This window comes from Peromyscus leucopus, chromosome 4 (assembly GCF_004664715.2).
Source record: "Peromyscus leucopus breed LL Stock chromosome 4, UCI_PerLeu_2.1, whole genome shotgun sequence".
Taxonomy (NCBI): Eukaryota; Metazoa; Chordata; class Mammalia; order Rodentia; family Cricetidae; genus Peromyscus; species Peromyscus leucopus.
Window position 1 is genome coordinate 29,718,236 of NC_051066.1, and position 19,559 is coordinate 29,737,794.

General features: G+C 42.3%; 1 protein-coding gene across 5 annotated transcripts in view; it reads left to right on the plus strand.

The window, feature by feature from the left end:
- Positions 1-6,276: 6,276 nt before the first annotated feature.
- The window catches only part of Rif1 (replication timing regulatory factor 1), a 61,611-nt gene continuing 48,328 nt past the window's right edge, over positions 6,277-19,559 (plus strand). For 4 of the 5 annotated variants that reach the window (XM_028877982.2, XM_028878266.2, XM_037204760.1 and 1 more), the window contains exons 1-7: positions 6,277-6,352; positions 6,653-6,766; positions 7,896-7,974; positions 9,843-9,939; positions 11,226-11,353; positions 11,441-11,535; positions 12,806-12,995. In XM_028877982.2, coding sequence (XP_028733815.1) covers positions 6,663-6,766; positions 7,896-7,974; positions 9,843-9,939; positions 11,226-11,353; positions 11,441-11,535; positions 12,806-12,995 — 693 coding nt within the window. In that variant the 5' untranslated portion in view covers positions 6,277-6,352; positions 6,653-6,662. Of the gene's footprint in view, positions 6,353-6,380; positions 6,435-6,652; positions 6,767-7,895; positions 7,975-9,842; positions 9,940-11,225; positions 11,354-11,440; positions 11,536-12,805; positions 12,996-19,559 lie in introns of those variants that run through there. The other variant, XM_028878035.2, reaches the window with a different exon arrangement.

Genomic DNA, 19,559 nt, shown 5'->3' on the forward strand with positions numbered 1-19,559 from the left:
CACAATGTCTGGCTATGGGTCTCTCTATTTGTTCCCATCTGCTGTAGGAGGAAGCCTCTGATGATGGCTGAATAAGGCTTTAGTCTATGAGTGTAGCAGAATACCTAATCAGGCGGTAATTTTATTGTTTTTTTTTTCCTGGTTCTTGATCATCCACCAGTGTCTGGTGTGAGTTCCATTTCATGGAGTAGGCCTTAAGTCAAATGTAGATATAACCAACCGTCTTATTAAATAAGAAACACAGAAACAATGTAAAAGAGAAAGCCGAGAGGTCAGAGCTCAGAGCTAAAATCTCACCCTTCCTCCTGCTGTCCCAGCTTCCCGAAAGAGAGCTATTTCCTGTCTGTAAGTCGATTTTCCAGTCATTCTGCCTTCTCATTGGTTGTAAACCCAAACACGTGACTGCCTCGTCACTGTCTGAATGTAAAGCCCCCTAGGTCTTAAAGGCATATGTCTCCAATGCTGGCTGCATCCCTGAACACACAGAGATCTGTGGGATTAAAGGCGTGTGCCACCACCGCCACACTCTGTCTATGGCTCTAATAGCTCTGACCCCTGGGCAACTTTATTTATTAACATACAATCAAAATCACATTTCAGTACAATTAGAATACCACCACAGTCAAATCAGACATTGGTCGGCTACTCCCCCAAGCTTTGTGTCGCCATTGTTCCAGCATATTTTACAGGCAAGACAGATTGTAGATCAAAGGTTTTGTGACTGGATTGATGTTTATGTTTCTCTTTTGGTAGCCTGCAGAGTACCTTCCTGTACCAAAAACACTAGAACATGGTGGTGGTGGGGGGGACATTCAATGCAGGCATTAGCATTAACTCTCCATGTTCAGTGAGTTGTGTGGGTGTTGTCTTTAGCAATGACAACTTGCTGTCATTGTGTGGAGAGCAACCTATTGTCTTGGCAACAGCCTGGTGTTCTTGGGGATTTCCATGGGACCCCTTTGGCCAACAACTCAATTGATTGTAACCCAGTCCTAGTACTAGGCTAATTTGTTGACAGGAAAGGGGCAGTTGGGGTTTCATCTCCCTCATTATTTGGCGATTTCATTAGGATTGTCTTCATATATTTTAGGAAGTTTCTACTGTACTACACTACGTTTCCTTACCATCCCTCAGATGCCCCTCAATTCTATCTCTCCAAATTCTGTCCCGCATCCCCATCTTTACCTGATCTTCCCATCCCCCACCCCACCCCATTCCCAGTCCACCCCATTCCCAGTCCACCCATAAAATCTATTCTATTTCTCCCTGATAGTGATATTATGTATTCCCTCTAGTCCCTTCCTCTATGCTTAACCTCTTTGGATTTATAGATTATAACTTGGTTATCATTTATTTAACAGCTAATATCTACATATAAGTGAATACATACCATATTTATCTTTCTGGGTCTGGGTTACTTCAATCAGGATGATTTTCTCTAGTTCCATCCATTTGCCTGCAAATTTCACGATGTCAATTTTTTTTAACAGCTGAGTAATACTCCATTGTGTAAATGCACCACATATTCTTTATCCATTCTTCTGTTGACAGAGCTAGGTTGATTCCAGTTTCTGGCTATTATGACTAAAGCAGCAATAAACATGGCTGAGCAAGTGTCCTAGTGGTGTGATGAATCGTACTTTGGGTATATTTCCAGGAGTGGTATAGCTGGGTCTTGAGGTAGGTTGAGTCCCAATTTTCTGAGGAACCACCATATTGATGTTCACAGTGGCTGTACAAGTTTGCATTCCCATCATCAATGGAGGAGTGTTCCCCTTGCTCCATAGTCTCATCAGCATGAGCTGTCACTTATTTTACTGATCTTTTTTTTCGGTTTTTTGAGACAGGGTTTCTCTGTGTAGCTTTGTGCCTTTCCTGGATCTTGCTCTGTAGACCAGGCTGGCCTCAAACTCACAGAGATCCATCTGCCTCTGCCTCCTAAGTGCTGCGATTAAAGGCATGTGCCACTACTGCCCGGTTATTTTACTGATCTTAGTGACACGTGTAACATGAAATCACTAGGCAAACACTATCATTGAGCTATGTCCTTAGCCCCCATAATTTAGCCATAAAGAAGAATGAAAGTATGTTTGCAGGAATATGTGCAGAACTAGAGACCTTCATGTTACATGAAGCCAGATTCAGAAAAACAAGTATCTTTTTCTTTTTCTTTCTTTCTTTCTTTCTTTTTTTTTTAATGAACAGAATCTAGATTTAAGGAGAGGAGAAACATTCATGAAACTAGAAAGGTACCTCTTCGGGAATAGTGGAAAGCAGGAAAGGGATAGGAAGAGGTAATGGGGCCTGGATATGATCAAAGTATATTACACACATGTATAAAATGACATGCTATTTTATATAATTACTATATACCAATAAACTTAAAACAATTACTCCGGGCCTGATTGCTCAAGTCTGGGATCTCAGCTGCTCAGGAGGCTGAGGTGGGAGGATCACAAGTTTAAGATCAGCTTGGGTTACCTACTGAGCAAAACCCTGCCTCAAAATAAAAAACGTTTAAACGAGAAGCATCAGGTCAGGTGGTGGCGGCGGCGGCGGCGGCGGCGGCGGCGGCGGCGGCGGCGGCGGCGGCGGCGCACACCTTTAATCCCAGCACTTGGGAGGTAGAGGAACGCAGATTATGTGAGTTTGAGGCCAGCCTGATCTACAAAATGAGTTCCAGGAAAGGTGCAAAGCTACACAGAGAAACCCTGTCTTGAAAAATCAAAAAAAAAAAAAAAAAGAGAGAGAGAGAGAGAAGCATCAAACACCTGCAATCCCAACAGCTTTTAGTTTGAGGAAGGAAAACTGATAGGAGTTCAAGGTCAGCCTGGGCTGCATAGTGAGTATGAGCCAGTCAGGGCTACATAGCAAGATCTGTGTCAAAAAACAAGCAAATGCAATACCATATGATGTTTATACTAACATGTGTTTGGCCTTTTCTTTCTGTGTATGTGTAGGGGGGCAGGGCAGACAGACAGAGAGACTGAGAGAAGGTCTCATGTGGCTCAGGCTGTTCTAGAACCAAGTGTGTACTCAAGGATGGCCTTGAACACTTGATTCTTCTGCCTTCACTTCCAACCACTAGAATGACAGACACAGATCATTCCTACCTCCACCCCACTGTGGTAATGCATATGTGCCACTACACCCAGATTTTGAATGATGCTGAGGATCTGAACTCAGGTCCTTAAGATTATAGAGAAAGCACTTTACCCATGGAGCTATCTGCCAGCCCAAGAAAAATACTCTTACTCTGACAATCTAAAAAGATCCATCCTCGACACCATGGCACAGCCCTGTAATTCTAGCACTCAGGAGATGGAGGCAAGAGTGTCAGGAGTCGGAGGCTAGCCCAGGATACATGATGAGACACTATCAAATCAATGTTTGATTGTGCACTCATCTCCTTAGTAATGAGAACTTTAGCTCATTCTCTTGTTTGTCATTCCTTCAGAAGAAGGCCCCACATGTAATGAAACACCATTTTCCCTCTTCTTAAGATAGCCAGTTTTAGGCTGGGCGGTGGTGGTTTTTTGAGACAAGGTTTCTCTGTGTAGATTTGCGCCTTTCTTGGAACTTGCTTTGGAGACCAGGCTGGCCTCAATCTCACAGAGATCCTCCTGCTTTTGCCTCCCAGTGCTGGGATTAAAGGTGTGCCCTACCACTGCCCAGCTCAGTTTTGATTATTTTTGTAGCTCTCGAGAATCTGAAAATTCCCCCCATGATATATTTAGGATACAGAAAAAGGGGCTGGTGAGTTGGCTCATCAAGTAAAAGTGTTTATTAGCAAGCCTAGCAATCTGGGTTTGAGCCCTGGAGCCCGCATGGTGGAGAGAAGTAACTCCCTCAAACTGTCCTCTGACTTCCGTTTCTTTTTAAACACACACACACACACACACACACACACACACACACACACACACGTTAAAAAGTTAAGAAAAGCTGAGTGTAGAGACACATGCTTTTAATCCCTGCATTTAGGAGGCAGAAGTAAACATATTGCTGAGTTTGGGGCCAGCCTGGTCTACACAGTGAACTCTAGGCCAGCCAAAGCTATACTGTGAAACCCAGTCTTAACTCTGCCTGCCACTGATAAAAGGCAAAAAAAAAAAAAGAAGAAGAAGAAGAAGAAGAAGAAGAAGAAGAAGAAGAAGAAGAAGAAAATAGATTTCTGCTATGCATAGGTGAATTCTTTCAGAGCAGACTGTGTAGCTGAGGAGGAATTCCTGATCCTTTTACCTCTACCTCCCAAGTGCTGGTACTCCAGGCAAGGCACTCCACTAGGCCTGACTCTTCCTGATATAAATATATCAGAGAAAAATATATTCTAATTTATATATATATACATATATATATATGTATATATATATATAAAATCTTTAGTTTTTTAACAGGGTCTTTCTATGTAGCTCTGGCTATGCTGGAACTTGCTATGTATATCAGGCTGGCCTTGAACTCAGAGATCCACCTGCCTCTGCCTCTCAAGTGCTAAGATTAAGACTGGCCTGGTATTCATTATGGAGCTCAGGTTGGTCTGGAACACACAGCAGTCCTAGTGCCTCAGATTTGCAAAGTATTAGGATTACAGATTTGTGTTTACTAGATTTTTCTAAAGAGATGCTTGAGGTAGCCAGCAGCTCTGAAGATGTGTGGAAGAGTCTGCGTTCGGAAGGGGGTTGGTTTTGTCTTTAATCGGTCAGCTTTTTAGATGAGACCAAAAATCAGAGTAGGTAACTCAAAAGACTGTAGCGGGATCTAACTCCATTCATACACTCAACACTTGTGCTGCAAGTGCCTGAGACCAAACAGCAGAAAATGAAGTCAATTTAGGAGGTCAAGAGCCAGGTGTGAAGGTCCCCGCCTTTAATCCCACCCAAAGCTGGGGAGGCAGAGGCTGGCGGATCTCTTGAGTTTAAGCTTGGGGCAGGAGAATTTAAATCTCTATGGAAGGAATGTGGGTGGTACAAGTGTAAATGAGGGAAGATTCCATCTGAGGGGTGGATTTCAAATCCTTCATTGGTTGAGGACTCGTCAATATTGTTTTTCCCTGTTGTGACAGGGTCCTGCAATCTAAGTCAGTTTGAGCTGGAAGTGGGGATCCTTCATACTTCAGCCTTCTGAGTGCCGGGATACAGGTGTGTGCCACTATGCTTAACTGACCATAATTCTTGAAAAGGGAATGCTTCTAAAAAATAAGGGATCTTCATAGGGAAAAGTCAGAGGTTCTGGTGGATTGTTCAGAAGCAGCAGCCATGTCGAGCTTGGAATCCCTGGTTTCAAGTGTGCTAGGCAAGCACGCTTACTGAACCTGGCACTGGGCCGACTTATTATTCTTTGTTGTTTTAACGGTTTTTTTGAGACTGGGTTTCATTATGTAGCTATAGTTGGCCTGGAACTCATCTGCCTGCCTCTGCATACTCCGGGTTGGGAGTAAAGGTGTGGGCCAAGGTCTTGCTTCCTGGACCTTGTGTGCTTAAAGTTGAGACAACTCCGCCGGCTGTGGAGCATGCTTAGAGGCACACGGAATGACTAATGAGACCCATTAGCTTCTTTAAGGGTTTACTGTCCTTTCCCCTCACCTGTGACACCCAGGACCACGCTCACTCTCAACACCTGGGGTCTAAGGAAAGAAAGCAGACTCTAGGCAGTGGCCGGAATCGGTGGAATCACAAGGCCAAAGGGCGGTATTTTAAAATCTGCACATCAATACCGCCCATTTCCAGGCCGTTGTTATGCACGCCTTTGGCCCTCTTCGAACTAACACTTTTTTCTTTGCAGCGCAATGTGCTGCAACTAGTCCTCATCTCAGAGGAAAACTGAGAGGGAATAAATTCGCTCAGGTCACAGACCAACGCTTCCAAGTAGGCATGCTGGAGATGCGCCCCTGACTTAACCACTGGGCTGGGGCATGTGGTGTTTTAGAGATAGAAAGCTCGGCTCGCAAGGCTCAAGGACCTCCAGGAAACAAAAACCCAGCAACAAAACCCAAGCCTTAACAGCCTGCCATTGACGCTCCGTCCAATGGCTTAGCTCATTTTAGAAGCCCTGGACTTGGGAGTTTGCAAACTTGGTCGGAGGAGCGCAGGCTTGAGTCAGGTGGAGTCGGGCGCCCCTCTACAAGCCCCCCAGTGTCTAGTCCCCGCCCGCGGCGACAGCCCCCCACCTGAAGGTGACCCGGGGGGCGGGGGCGGGGGCGGGGGCGGGGGCGGGCAGCAGGCCATCGAGCCGCCCGGCGCGCCGCCGCCCGTTGGATTGGCTCGAGCCTCTCCCGCCAGGCCTGCCCGGCTCCCGCGCGCCGCTGGGCCCCGCCCCCGCCGCCATCTTGGTCGTGGAGGAGCGGGCGGCACGCGTGAGTAAATAGCGCGAGCCGGGAGCGGACGGCGGGCCCCGGGGCGGAGAGCGGCGGAGCGGGCTTCCCGCGCGCGCGTGGGGTGAGGAGCGGGAGTCGGCGGCCGGCCGGCGCTGCCTCTGCCCCCTCGCGGCCGGCGCTGCCTGGGAAGCGGCGGCGGGAACCGGGTGGGCGAGCGGGCGAGCTGGGGAGCGGGCGGGCGGGCGGGCGGCCTGCGAGCGGGCGCGCGGCCCGGCGTGCAGGTGAGGGCGCCGCGCGGGCCGTGCCACCGGTCACCGGTGTCTTCCGGCCTCACCCCAGGGTGGCCGACATGACGGCCGCAGGTCGCAGCCCCCTGGAGCCGCTTCTGGAGACTTGGGAAGACCCCTCGGTCGCTCCCGGAGAGCAGACGGACGCCTACCTAACTCTGACCAGGTGAGGCCGCCCGGGGACGAGCCGGGGCGGGGTGGGGTGGGGGGGAGCGGTGGGGCCGCGGCGGCCGCGGGCAGCTTGGGGCGCACCGGGCTATGCCTGCAAAGTGACGTTGCGAGGCGCCGCGCCGGCGTCCGAAGGCTTCTTCGGGGAGGAGCGGCTTTTTTTTTTGTGTTTTGTGTTGTGTCTTTGCCGTGCAAACGGGAGCTTTGTCGAAAAGTTTCGAGCTGGAAGTAGTTGGGAGAGCAGCGGTTCTCACTGCAAACCTCCGACGTGGTGAGAAAGTTGGCGGCCCGGGATTGTTTGGTTTAGTTAGGGTCAAGTGGTCCCTGCTGGCCTCGAACTTAGGATCCTGGGGGAAGCCTTCTCGTGCTTGAGATTATAGATTACAGGTGCGCGAGCCATCACATCAGCCCTAGAATTGGCGCTCTCCCTCCCTCCGCCCCCCCCCCCACGAGACAGGGTTCTCTGTATAATAGCCTTGGCTCTCCCAGAATTCACGCCGCTGACCAGGCTGGTCTCGAACTCACAGAGATCCGCCTGCCTCTACCTCCTGAGTGCTGAGATTAAAGGCGTGCGCCACCACCGCCCGGCATTTTTTCCCCCTCCCTTTAAATAGAGACAGCAACTTGTTTTTTACATTATTTGAAAGATTTAATAAATTTTCTAAATTTTTGCAAATGACCATACAATTAATAACTATATGACTAGGGAAAGGGATTCCCATTTCCTTTTCTCAACTAAAAATTCAGAAATTGAATGCATTGTAGAGACAAAAAAGATTTTGTGCAAGTTATCGCTATTTCTGATGTTGTTTACAATATGTTTTCGATATACTCACGTATTTTTAAGGAATGGATTGATTTTTCAAGGGCTTGAAAGTAAGCTTTAGAAACTTGAAGCTCTGAGTATTGGGTACTAGTGTTTGATGGTTCTGGAACTTGAGCTGCAGGTGGTTGTGAGCCACCTGACAGGGGTACTGAGAATTGAACTCAGGTCCTCCGCCAGAGTGGTATGTGTTCTTAACCCCTGAATTGTCCCTTCAACCCTGAAAATAATCCTTAAAGAAAGTGATTACAGTACTTTCTTGTTTCTGCTTTTTGCCTAAGCTTATGTTCTATTCCTTTTAAAGTCGTATGACTGGACAAGAAGGAAAAGAAGTCATTACAGAAATTGAGAAAAATCTTCCTCGGCTGTACACAGTTTTAAAGGTCTGTGTGTGTTTTTTTTAATGACTCTAGACAGGGCCTCCTTCTGAAGCTATGGCTGGATCTCACTAGATTGAGTCCCTTGGAATCTTTACTTAGCCTCCCAAATGCTGAGAGGTTCCAGGTGCAACTCCTGACTAGCTGTCTAGTAAATGATTCTTTACTTTGTCTATAGCATTACCCAGTGCATTGTTAACACCCTGAATAACACAGTATTAGCAGTTATGTTGACAAGGTTGCTATATCTTTTCTTGATTACTATGGTTCATCAGGTACTCTTTAATTACCTTATGTGTTCTCTCACTTTAATTGTCTATACTCTAGGCCTCTGGCATGCTAGTAAAGTGCTCTGTATGTACCATGAAGCTATATCCACAGCCTGAGTTTGCTCTTTAAGCCCCACTTTTCAGGTTAGGAAATTGGTGTGTTTGCTAAAATGTTCAGGGCTTTCTGAATTCAAAGCAAAAAAACAATTGTCACAGATAAAATCTGTTTGCTTTTGGAAGTATACGAGTATGTTATCCTAAAATGGCAATTATTTTTGGTCTACTCTTGAGATAGATAGCATTCATATACTCATATACATACATATTTTTGTGGGGCAAGGGAGTTGGAGGCAGTTTCCCGTAAAGCCGTGGCTGGGAACCAGATAGCTAGCTATATGACGATCCTCCTGCCTCTGCCTCCCAGATGTTGGGACTACAGGCTGGCACTGGCAAACTCCACAGTACATGTTATTTGTTTTTATTCATATTCAATTTTTGATAATTATGCCTGGTTGGAAAATTTCTAACACTTTAGAAGAATAGAGTTGACTTGTTTTCTTTGTTTAGTGGTGATAGTTAATATCAGACAGTCTGTAGTCTTAGCCTCACTTGACCACTTAATGACTTCATGACATGCCATCGTTTTTTAATATTCTTGTTTTTAAAATGAAAAGATTGAACTCATATCCCAACCTTATTGAAATTATTACTATTTTTTTTGACAGGGTCTCTAGTCCAGGCTTGCCTTGGACTTCTATATAGCTGAGGATGACCTTGAACTTCTGATCCTCCTGCCTCCCAAGTGCTGGGATTACAGGCATGTGCCACCACTTTGCAATTATGCAGTGCTGGGGATTGAACCCAGGGCTTCATGCATGCTAGACAAGTACTATACCAACTGAAAAGTACATCCCCAGCCCCAAATTTCTTGAACATTTTTTTTAACTTTAAGATTGAGTTAAAATGCTTAATATGTAGTAGATACTTGGGAATTGCTCCATTGCAACTGCTTCCCTTTCTTAGTCCTCGAGGAAGAAGGCATTACTCATTCTAAAGCTAGGATGTCAACTTGCATTCGAGACTTCGATTGTTTATTGTAGAAGAACCATGCTCACGTTTGTTTCCTGTCTAATAACATCTTTCATTTGTTGGCCTTTTCTTTGTTTTTGCATGGATATGTGGGAGATGTCACTTATCTTTTCTTAAAAATGTTCTTTCAGTTGATTTAAATTTTTTTAAGTGTATGGATATTTACCTGCATGTATGTCTATGTACCACAAGTATGCAGTGACCATAGAAGCCAGAAGAGGGTGTCAGAGCCCCAGGAATTGGAGTTATAGACAGGTTGTGAGCTGCCATGTGGGTACTTGGAACCAAATGTAGATATTCTACAAGAGTAACTGCTGATCTTTCTTTCTAACTCCTGTCAATCTTTTTCTGGTTCCCTTCTCTTTTGCCAAACTTCCCTATCTGTTTTCATTTACTCCCAGAAAGTTGGCTGATTGATTGGATTAAAATGTATTGAATTTGGGTTGTAACTGGCTCTGATTCTAGAAATTGTTTCTCTGCTGTGAATGTGATTTTGATTTTTTTTTTTTTTTGTAGGCTCACATTTCCAGTCAGAACTCAGAATTGAGTAGTGCTGCTCTACAAGCCTTGGGATTTTGCTTATATAATCCCAAAATTACCTCGGGATTATCAGGTAGGTAAAATGATTAAAGCTATTAATATCTGTTGAGTTTAAAGTATAGTTTAATACAGTTAAAGTACTGTTTATGGATTAATTTCATAATTTGTAGTTTAGGACTTTCCCACTTCCTCCCATTTAGGAAAACATTTACTTAGTACATGTGCACCTACACCCAAGGTCAGAGGGCAACTTGCCGGTATCCTAGCTTCTAAGTGGGTTCTGGGATTGAATTTATCATAAGGCTTAATGGCAAGGGCCTTTGCTGGTTCAGTCTCTTATTGGTCCCAGGCCTTATTTAGTAGGACACACACACACACACACACACACACACACACACACCCTACTAAAAATTATATGTATAAAATTATATATCCTATAAAAATTGTACATATGTAATTTTATTTCCCTTCTGGTTTTTCTTTTTTTTTGGTTTTTCGAGACAGGGTTTCTCTGCATAGCTTTGCGCCTTTCCTGGGACTCACTTGGTAGCCCAGGCTGGCCTTGAACTCACAGAGATCTGCCTGCCTCTGCCTCCCAAGTGCTGGGATTAAAGGCGTGCGCCACCACCGCCCCGGCTTCCCTTCTGGTTTTTTAAGACAAGGTCTCCCTATGTACCTCTGGCTGTCCTACAACTTGCTTTGTAGACCAGGCTGTCTTCAAACTTAGAGATCCACCTGCCTCCACCTCCTGAGTGCTGGGATCAAAGTTGTGTGCCACTACCACCAGGCTAGAATGTATTTTTTAAATCTGAAGTTAACACTAATTTATCTGACAGGCATATTTTCTAAGGAACTTAATGAGATGATGAGGTCTTAGCAGTAGTCAATGTTAGTTTGGAAGTGGTATTTATTGAAAGTATAGAGCCCGATATTTTCCAAGTGTTAAGTAAATACTATTGCTTTATAGTTAGTAGTTTGCGATTGTAAAGGAAACCTACAAGATGACTATTAGGAACTGAGAGGTGGGTAATAAGGATATCTTAAAGTTGTTAAAGAGGTGCAGTGTTTTTTCTTTTGTGTAAGACTTGTTAGCATCCTAAGATGACAATAGTTAACTGAGTTATGTAAGATAAAAGGTTTGCAGTCTGCTATTGTCTGTTTTCTTTACTGGCTTTTGCTTTAGTCAGGATTTTGTATTTTGGCAAGAAGTGTGTGATACCAGTCAGCATCTCTACAGATTGATCATCTTCAATTTCTGACTCCCCCACCTGCCTTTATTTTTATTTTACTTTTATGTTTGAGATTTTAAAGATTTTAATTATGCTACATAATTGAAATTAAAACTTGCTTGTTTTTCAGAGGCAAATATTCAAGAACTGCTTTTAACCTTGAATGGTATCATTAAGAGTTCAGACAAAAATGTGTGTACCAGGGCACTGTGGGTAATATCCAAACAGACGTTTCCCACTGAACTTGTTAGCAAAATGGTGAGTATAATTCTGGGGTGTCTGAATTATGTGCCAATAAAACAGTTCTGGTTCATTTGATTTGTATGTGTGTGTTTTGTCATTTAGGTTTCCAGTATTATTGATTCATTGGAAGTGATACTAAGTAAAGGAGAGGTACATTCTGCTGTTGTTGATTTTGAAGCATTAAATGTTATTATAAGGTATGCAGTTGGTTCTTGTATAAATTAGAATAATTATGCTTTGGAGTTTGGGGTTTGTATATATGAAGATGAGATAGATACTAAACTGTGGGGCTGGCAATTTGCTACCAAGCCTGACAACCTGAGTTCAGTCTCTAGAACCCATGTGAAAGGAGAGACCATATTCCTGCAAGTTCTCTGACCTCCACACACTCTGGATGTGTAGACACATGAGCTGGTACATGCAGTACGTGTACATGCACACACAAAAAAACTAAAACGGAGTTTAAAAAAACAAGTGTATATCCTTTAGACCAAGTTAAGCAAGAGAAAGGTAACAAGATTTAAAAAAATCTGTAAGTTGGCTGTTTTATTTTTAGTGAAACACTTGGCTACATTCCTGTTGGTAATATATTTTGGTTCTGAAAATTTTATGTTAAGGCTTTCAGAATCCTTGTAAATGAGCTAGCCAGGAGCATACTTGTACCTTCCTCTTAGACATGCTGGCACATTTAGTAATGTTCAGTTTGATAGTATAGCTATTGTAATTACAATTGTTGGTTTGTGCATACTACTGTGCCTTTGTGGAGGTTAGAGGACAAATTGAGGGATTAAGTTCTTTTCCCCCACAGTGTGGGTTCCAGGGATCAAAACTCAGGTCATCAAGCTTACCAGCAAGCACTTACACCCACTGAATCATCTCATCAGCTTAGACTTGGAGAAAAAAGTTCAAATCTAAGATCAAGATTGTGCTTGCTTTAAACACTTTGTGGAAAGTTGAGGAGTGGAACTCCTGAGAGTCAGTGATCGAGTGCTTTTCAAGTGGAGGTGCTAGCTTTAACTGCTGGTGCTGCAAAAAATAAACCACATGTGCACTACAGATGTGTACAGGTACAATTTCATCTGTTTACTGTACATACAGTGATGTCTTTGTACAAATGCATACATTGGAGGATGTACACATTCTCAAATAATTGGCTCTGTCATGCATATTGCTGTGTGGTGCTCACTTGTCTGGTAATTTCTTTTGGAGTGTGAGGGAGCGATTTGAGCATACTAGGCAAATATTCTACCATTTAAGTTGCACCACAAACCAAATGTCTTTTTCTTTTCTTCCTTTTTTTTTTAATTCAAGACAGAGTCTCACCAAGTTGCCTAAGGCCTTGAACCTTGTGATCATAGCCACTTGAAAAGTTGGATTTATAGGCCTGCATCCCCTGGTCTTGCTTCTTGATAATTTAACTTGGCCTCACTTCTTAGTTTAAATTAGTTATCTGTTTCTCTGTTGTAGGCTAATTGAACAAACCCCAGTTCAAATGGGAGAAGAGTCTGTGAGGTGGGCTAAATTGGTCATACCATTAGTTGTTCACTCAGCTCAAAAGGTACATTTGCGGGGAGCCACTGCTCTGGAGATGGGGATGCCATTGCTGCTTCAGAAACAGCAAGAAATAGCCCTGATTACAGAGCACCTTATGACTACTGTAAGTATTACCCTTTGCTGAATTCCGCGTATAGTGGTTTCTACCTTGAGCTTACAATTTATCCTTAATTCGTTGGTACAGTTATACCATGACTGAGGAGTTTTGTTTTGAATCAAAAACAAAGATTTGAGCTCAATGAAGAGTGCTAGCTTAGCATGCACAATGCCTGTGAACAATCTTAGCCATCAGAAACAAAAGAAACAAATGTAGAAAAGTTGTTAGTTTATACAAATTACTCCTATAATAACAAGTGAATTGTTTTAGTTTTTACAAAAGTTTAAATATTTTAATCCCTTCTCTAGTGAATGATGAATAAAGCGGGATTATATTTCTGAAAAAGAGAGATTGTAATGGATTCAGTTAGTATAGCATCTCAGTAGATACACATCTAATGCTTATGAGGTCATGTACATGTAGTTTCCTAGTTACTGCTTCAGGTCTTAAGTTTACCAACGACTCTCTACTAGCAACATTTATTGAACATCTTTTTTTAAGTGAATTGTTTCTAAAGTCATTGTTACTGTGTAAACTGTGAGGTTTATTTTCTAGTATAAGAAAAAAGATGAGGCATAATAGTATAAAGAAAAGGTTAAAATTATTAAGATTATTGATTTTAAAAATCCAGTATAAGAATTGGCCATGTGTATAATAATAATAATAATAATAATAATAATAATAATAATAATAATAATAGTGTCAGCTCATTTTAGGTGAGAAAGTCGTGACTGCCAAGGGCACCTTTATATTTGTACACCCAGTTGGTTTTTAGGGAATGTTGTTTTGGGATGCTTTTCTTCAGTGGAAAGGAATGACAGATAAAGAGCAGGTAATCACATAGGAATAGGACTTGGAGACTATTGTATGTTGGTTTCTGTTGTTCTGAGATAGGTCTCATTCTTTAGTCCTGAGTGGCCTGGAGCTCTTTGCATTGAATTCAGAATTTCTGCCTCCTGAGTCTGATATTAAAGGCATGTGCCACCAAGCCTGGGTCATTATCAGGTCTTGATTTTTTAGTGGATGTGTGTGTTTGTGTGTGCATAGATACATGCATATAGAGAGGCCTGAGGACAATCTCTGATGTTCTTCAGGCACGCCCCCCCCCCCCCCATTTCACTGGCCTAGAACTTGATGACCAATGAGATCGAGGGGTCCCCTTTTCTCCATCTTTCCAGCTTTGAGATTTCAAACATGTACAGATTACTTTTAAACATAGGATCTGGGGATCAAGTCTGGGTCCTCATGCTTGCATAGCAAGCCCTTTACCAGCACATGAAGGGGTTTTTTGTTTTTTTGATATTTTTATTTCTCATAATGCTTTGTTTGGGCATTTTTTTTAAACTTTATTGCCTTTTTGCTTATATTTTATGGTTTCCGATTTTGTGTTTTTTTTTTATTTGAAACTGGAAAATTTCTCAGTAGAAAATAGTAAAAATGATAACATTTCCCAGTTAGCCCTTTTAAGCCAAATAATAGCTGAATTGTACATATTGATTAGATTTTGGGACACAGAAGAAACCTATTTTCATTTGTTCAGAGAGCTATGCTTTACTTAAATTGTGTAAGTGAGATTCCTATTCATCTTCCCCTTCACTGTTTCAATTTACATCAGACATTTTTCTATAGGCTAATCCATAATTAAAAAAGATTTTAGCCTCCCCTCCTGAAAGTACAGCCAGCATTTTCTTTCATCAGCTTGGTATGGTACAGATTCTTATCCTAATAGTGAAATGTTTCATTAAAGCTTGTCCAGTGATTGGACAAAATCAAAACTTATAGGCCACAGTCATCCCAGGGTCCTCCCTGCTAGGTAGCCTCCCTGCATCTGTGAGTTGCAGTCTGATTTGTCCTTTACTTTATATCTAGTATCCACTTTATGAATGAATTCATGCCATGTTTGTCCTTCTGAGTCTGGGTACCTCATTCAGGATTATATTTTCTAGTTCCATCCATTTGCCTGCAAATTTCATGCTGTCATTGTTTTTCTCTGCTGAGTAGTACTCCATTATGTATATGTAACACATTTTCTTTATCCATTCTTCAGTTGAAGGGCATCTAGGTTGTTTCCAGGTTTTGGCTATTACAAATAATGCTGCTATGAACATAGTTGATCATGTGTCCTTGTGGTATGATTGAACATTCCTTGGGTATATGTCCAAGAATAGTATAGCTGGGTCTTGAGGTCGTTCGATTCCTAATTTTCTGAGAAACCTCCATACTGATTTCCACAGTGGTTGTACAAGTTTACATTCCCACCAACAGTGGAGGAGTGTTCCCCTTGCTCCGCATCCTCTCCAACATAGACTGTCATTTGTGTTTCTGATCTTAGCCATTCTAACAGGTGTAAGGTGGTATCTCAGAGTCGTTTTGATTTGCATTTCTCTGATGACTAAGGATTGAGCATTTCCTTAAGTATCTTTCAGCCATTTGAGAGTCGTCTTTTGAGAATTCTCTGTTTAGCTTTATAGCCCATTTTTTAATTGGATTGTTGAGTATTTTGATGTCTAGTTTCTTGAGTTCTTTATATACTTTATAGATCAGTCCTCTGTCAGATGTGGGATCGTTGAAGATCTTTTCCCATTCTGTGGGCTCTTTTTGTCTTATTGACTGTGTCTTTTGCCCTACAAAAGCTTCTCAGTTTCAAGGTCCCATTTATTCATTGTTGCTCTCAGTGCCTGTGCTACTGGTGTTATATTTAAGAAGTGATCTCCTGTGCCAATGTGTTGAAGAGTACTCCTACTTTCTTTTCTGTCAGGTTCAGTGTAACGGGGTTTATGTTGAGGTCTTTGGTTGCTCCCAATGCTTTTAATGACTGTTTCTATTTCCTTAAGGGTTATATTTGTGTATTTAAATAGTTTATCTGGTCTTGATTTAACTTTGGTATGTGGTACCTATCCAGAAAATTGTCCATTTCTTTTAGATTTTCCAATTTTGTGGAGTACAGGTTTTTAAAGTATGGCCTCACGATTCTCTGAATTTCCTCATTGTCTGTTGTTATGTCTCCCTTTTCATTTCTGATTTTGTTAATTTGGGTGTTCTCTCTTTGTCTTTGTCTTTTGGTTAATTTGGCTAGGGGTTTGTCTATCTTGTTGATTTTTTTTTTTTTTTCAAAGAACCAACTCATTTGTTTCATTGATAATTTTTTTTTTTTGTATTCTCTCAATTTGATTATTTCCTGGTGTCTATTTCTCCTGGGTGAGTTTGTTTCTTTTTGTGCTAGAACTTTCGGTTGTGCTTTTAATTAATTGGTGTGAGATTTCTCCATCTTCTTTTTTTTTTTGGTTTTTGGAGACAGGGTTTCTTTGTGTAGCTTTGCACCTTTCTTGGATCTAGCTCTGTAGACCAGGCTGGCCTTGAACTCACAAAGAACTGCCTGGCTCTGCCTCCCAAGTGCTGGGATTAAAGGTGTTCGCCACCACTGCCCAGCAAAAAAAAAAAAAATTTAAGGAAAATTCTCCATCTTTTTCATGTGTGCATTTAGAGCCATGAATTTTCCTCTTAGTACTGCTTTCATAGTGTCCCATAAGTTTGGGTATATTGTACTTTCATTTTCATTGAATTCTAGGAAAATTTTAATTTTTCTTTATTTCTTCCTTGACCCATTGATGTTTCAGGTGGGCATTATTCAGTTTCCATGAGATTATAGGCTTTCTGTAATTTTTGTTGTTGTTGAAGTCTTAACTTTAATGCATGGTGGTCTGATAAGATACAGGAGGTTATTCCAATGTTGTATCTGTTGAGATTTGTTTTGTGACCAAGCATGTAGTCAATTTTTGAGAAGGTTCCATGGGGTGCTGAGAAGAAGGTATATTCTTTTGTGTTGGGGTGGAATGTTCTGTAGATATCTATTAAGTCCATTTGAGTCATAACATCTGTTAGGTCCTTACTTCTCTGTTAAGTTTCAGTCTGGTAGATCTGTCCTTTGGTGAGAGTGGTGTGTTAATCTCCCACTTCTAGTGTGTGGGGTTTGATGTGCGATTTCAGCTTTAGTAATGTTTCTTTTACAAATGTGGGTGCCTTTGTATTTGGGGCATAAATGTTCAGAATTAAGACTTCATCTTTCATCTTGGTGGATTTTCCCTGTGATAAATATGTAATGTCCTTCCCGACCTCTTTTTTATTTGTTTATTTATTTTGTTTTTTTTTTTTCAAGACAGGGTCCTCTCTCTCTCTCTCTCTCTCTCTCTCTCTCTCTCTCTCTCTCTCTCTCTCTCTCTCTCCCCTCTCTCCCCCTCCCCCCTCCCCCCTCTCTCCCCCCTCCCCCCCTCTCTCCCCCCCCTCCCCCCTCTCTCCCCCCCCTCCCCCCCTCTCTCCCCCCCTCCCCCCTCTCTCCCCCCCTCCCCCCCTCTCTCCCCCCTCTCTCCCCCCTCTCCCCCCCTCTCTCCTTTCCTGGATCTCACTCTGTAGACCAGGATGGCCTCGAACTCAGAGAGATCAGCCTGGCTCCACCTCCCGTGTGCCACCACTGCCTGCCCTATCTCTTTCGATTGATTTTAGTTTGAAGTCTATTTTATTAGATATTAGGATAGCTATACCAGCTTGCTTTTTAAGTCCATTTGATTGGAAAGCCTTTCCCAGCCTTTTACTCTGAGGTAGTATCTGTCTTGGAAGTTGAGGTGTGTTTCTTGTATGAAGAAGGATGGATTCTATTTTCGTATCCATTCTGTTAGCCTGTCTTTTTATAGGTGAGTTGAGACCATTGATATTGATGGATATTAATGACCAGTGATTGTTAATTCCTGTTATTTTTTGGTGGTAGCATTGTGTTTCCCTTCTTTGGTATTTGTTGGTGTGGGATTATCTATTGCCTAAGTTTTTATGGGTGTGTTTAATTCCTTTAGGTTGAATTTTTCCTTCTAGTGCTTTCTGCAGTGCTGGGTTTGTGGATAGGTATTGTTTAAATCTGGTTTTATCATGGAATATTTTGTTTATTCCATCTGTGGTGATTGAGAATTTTGCTGAGTATAATAGTCTGGGTTGGCATCTGTGGTCTCTTAGTGTCTGCATAACATTTGTCCAGGACCTTCTAGCTTTTATAGTCTCTATTGAGAAGTCTGGTGTTAACTTTGATGGGTCTGCCTTTATATGTTACTTGGTTTTTGTCCTTTGCAGCTCTTAATATTTTTCTTTGTTCTGTATGTTTAGTATTTTGATTATCATGTGGCAAGGGGACTTTTTTTTTTGGATCCAGCCTATTTGGTGTTCTGTTAGCTTCCTGTATCTTCATAGGTATTTCTTTCTTTAGGTTAGGAAAGTTTTCTTCTATGATTTTGTTGAATATATTTTCTGTGCCTTTGAGTTGGTAATCTTTTACTCCTTTTATCCCTATTATTCTTAGGTTTGGTCTTTTCATGGTATCCCAAATTTCCTGGATGTTTTGTGTTATGACTTTCTTGGCTTTAGTGTTTTCTTTGATTGAATCTATTTTCTCTATTGTGTCTTCAACGTCAGAGATTCTCTGTTCCATCTCTTGCATTCTGTAGGTTATGCTTCTATCTGTAGTTCCTGTTCGTTTAGTCAGATTTTCTATTTTCAGCATTCCGTCAGTTTGAGTCTTCTTTATTGTCTCAATTTCAATTTTCAAATCTTGAACTGTTTTCCTTCATCTGTTTAATTACTTTTTCTTGGCTTTCTTTGATTTTTTTTTTCCAATTTTTTGTTCTTTTTTTTTTTCCTTCCATTTCTTTAAAGGATATTTTTTATTTCTTCTTTAAGAGAGTTTTTCATTTCCTCTTTTAGGGACTCTATCATCTTCTTAAAGTCATTTTTAGGATTGATTCCTTCTGCTTCGTGTGTGTTGGTATGTTCAGGTCTTGCAGGTGTAGAATTACTAGGTTCTGATGGTGTCATATAGGTCTTTATGTTGTTGCTTATATTTTTGCACTGGCGTCTACTTAATCTCTTCCTCTGCTCGGTGCAGGCGGTGTCTGTGTGAGGGTGCTTCTTCTTGTTCTAATTGATAGTCTTCGTCCACTGGGAGTTCTTGGTCGAATCGGTGCTGTTGGGCTCTGTTTCTACGGGAACAGCTTAATCCAATCAGTGTTAGTGAGTTCTGTCTCAGGTAGCAGTTGTTCCCAATCTGTGCAGGGTGGGCTTATGGCTCCAGTGGTTGTTGGTGTCCCGTGGGATGATTTTTTTGGCCAGGGGGCAGTAAAAGAGGCCGCTGTCTGGTCCCTGGGGCTCCAGTGGTTGTTCCTGGTTGGTGTAGGGTGGCTTATGACTCTGGTGGTTGTTGAGCTCGCAGGGACTTTTTTTTGGCGAGGGAGCAGAGAAAGGTAGCTGCCTGGTCCCTGGGGCCTAGGGGCTAGAGACTTGGTCTGCTGGTCCGGAGATGGGGCCTTACCTCTTCCCAGTTTGTGTATGGGCTTATGACTCCGGTGATCTGGTTTGGTGGCTGGATGGCTCCTTCTCTTGCATTCTCGGGTCACGTTTTGCTGGCTCTCCAACTCCTCAGCTGATCTTGTTTCCTCAGACTGCAGGCTGTAGGCTTCTGAATCCCCTCTCAATGGATCTCAGCTAACAGGTTGATCAGCAGAGTAATCTCACCAACACCTCCAAGTTGTTGGG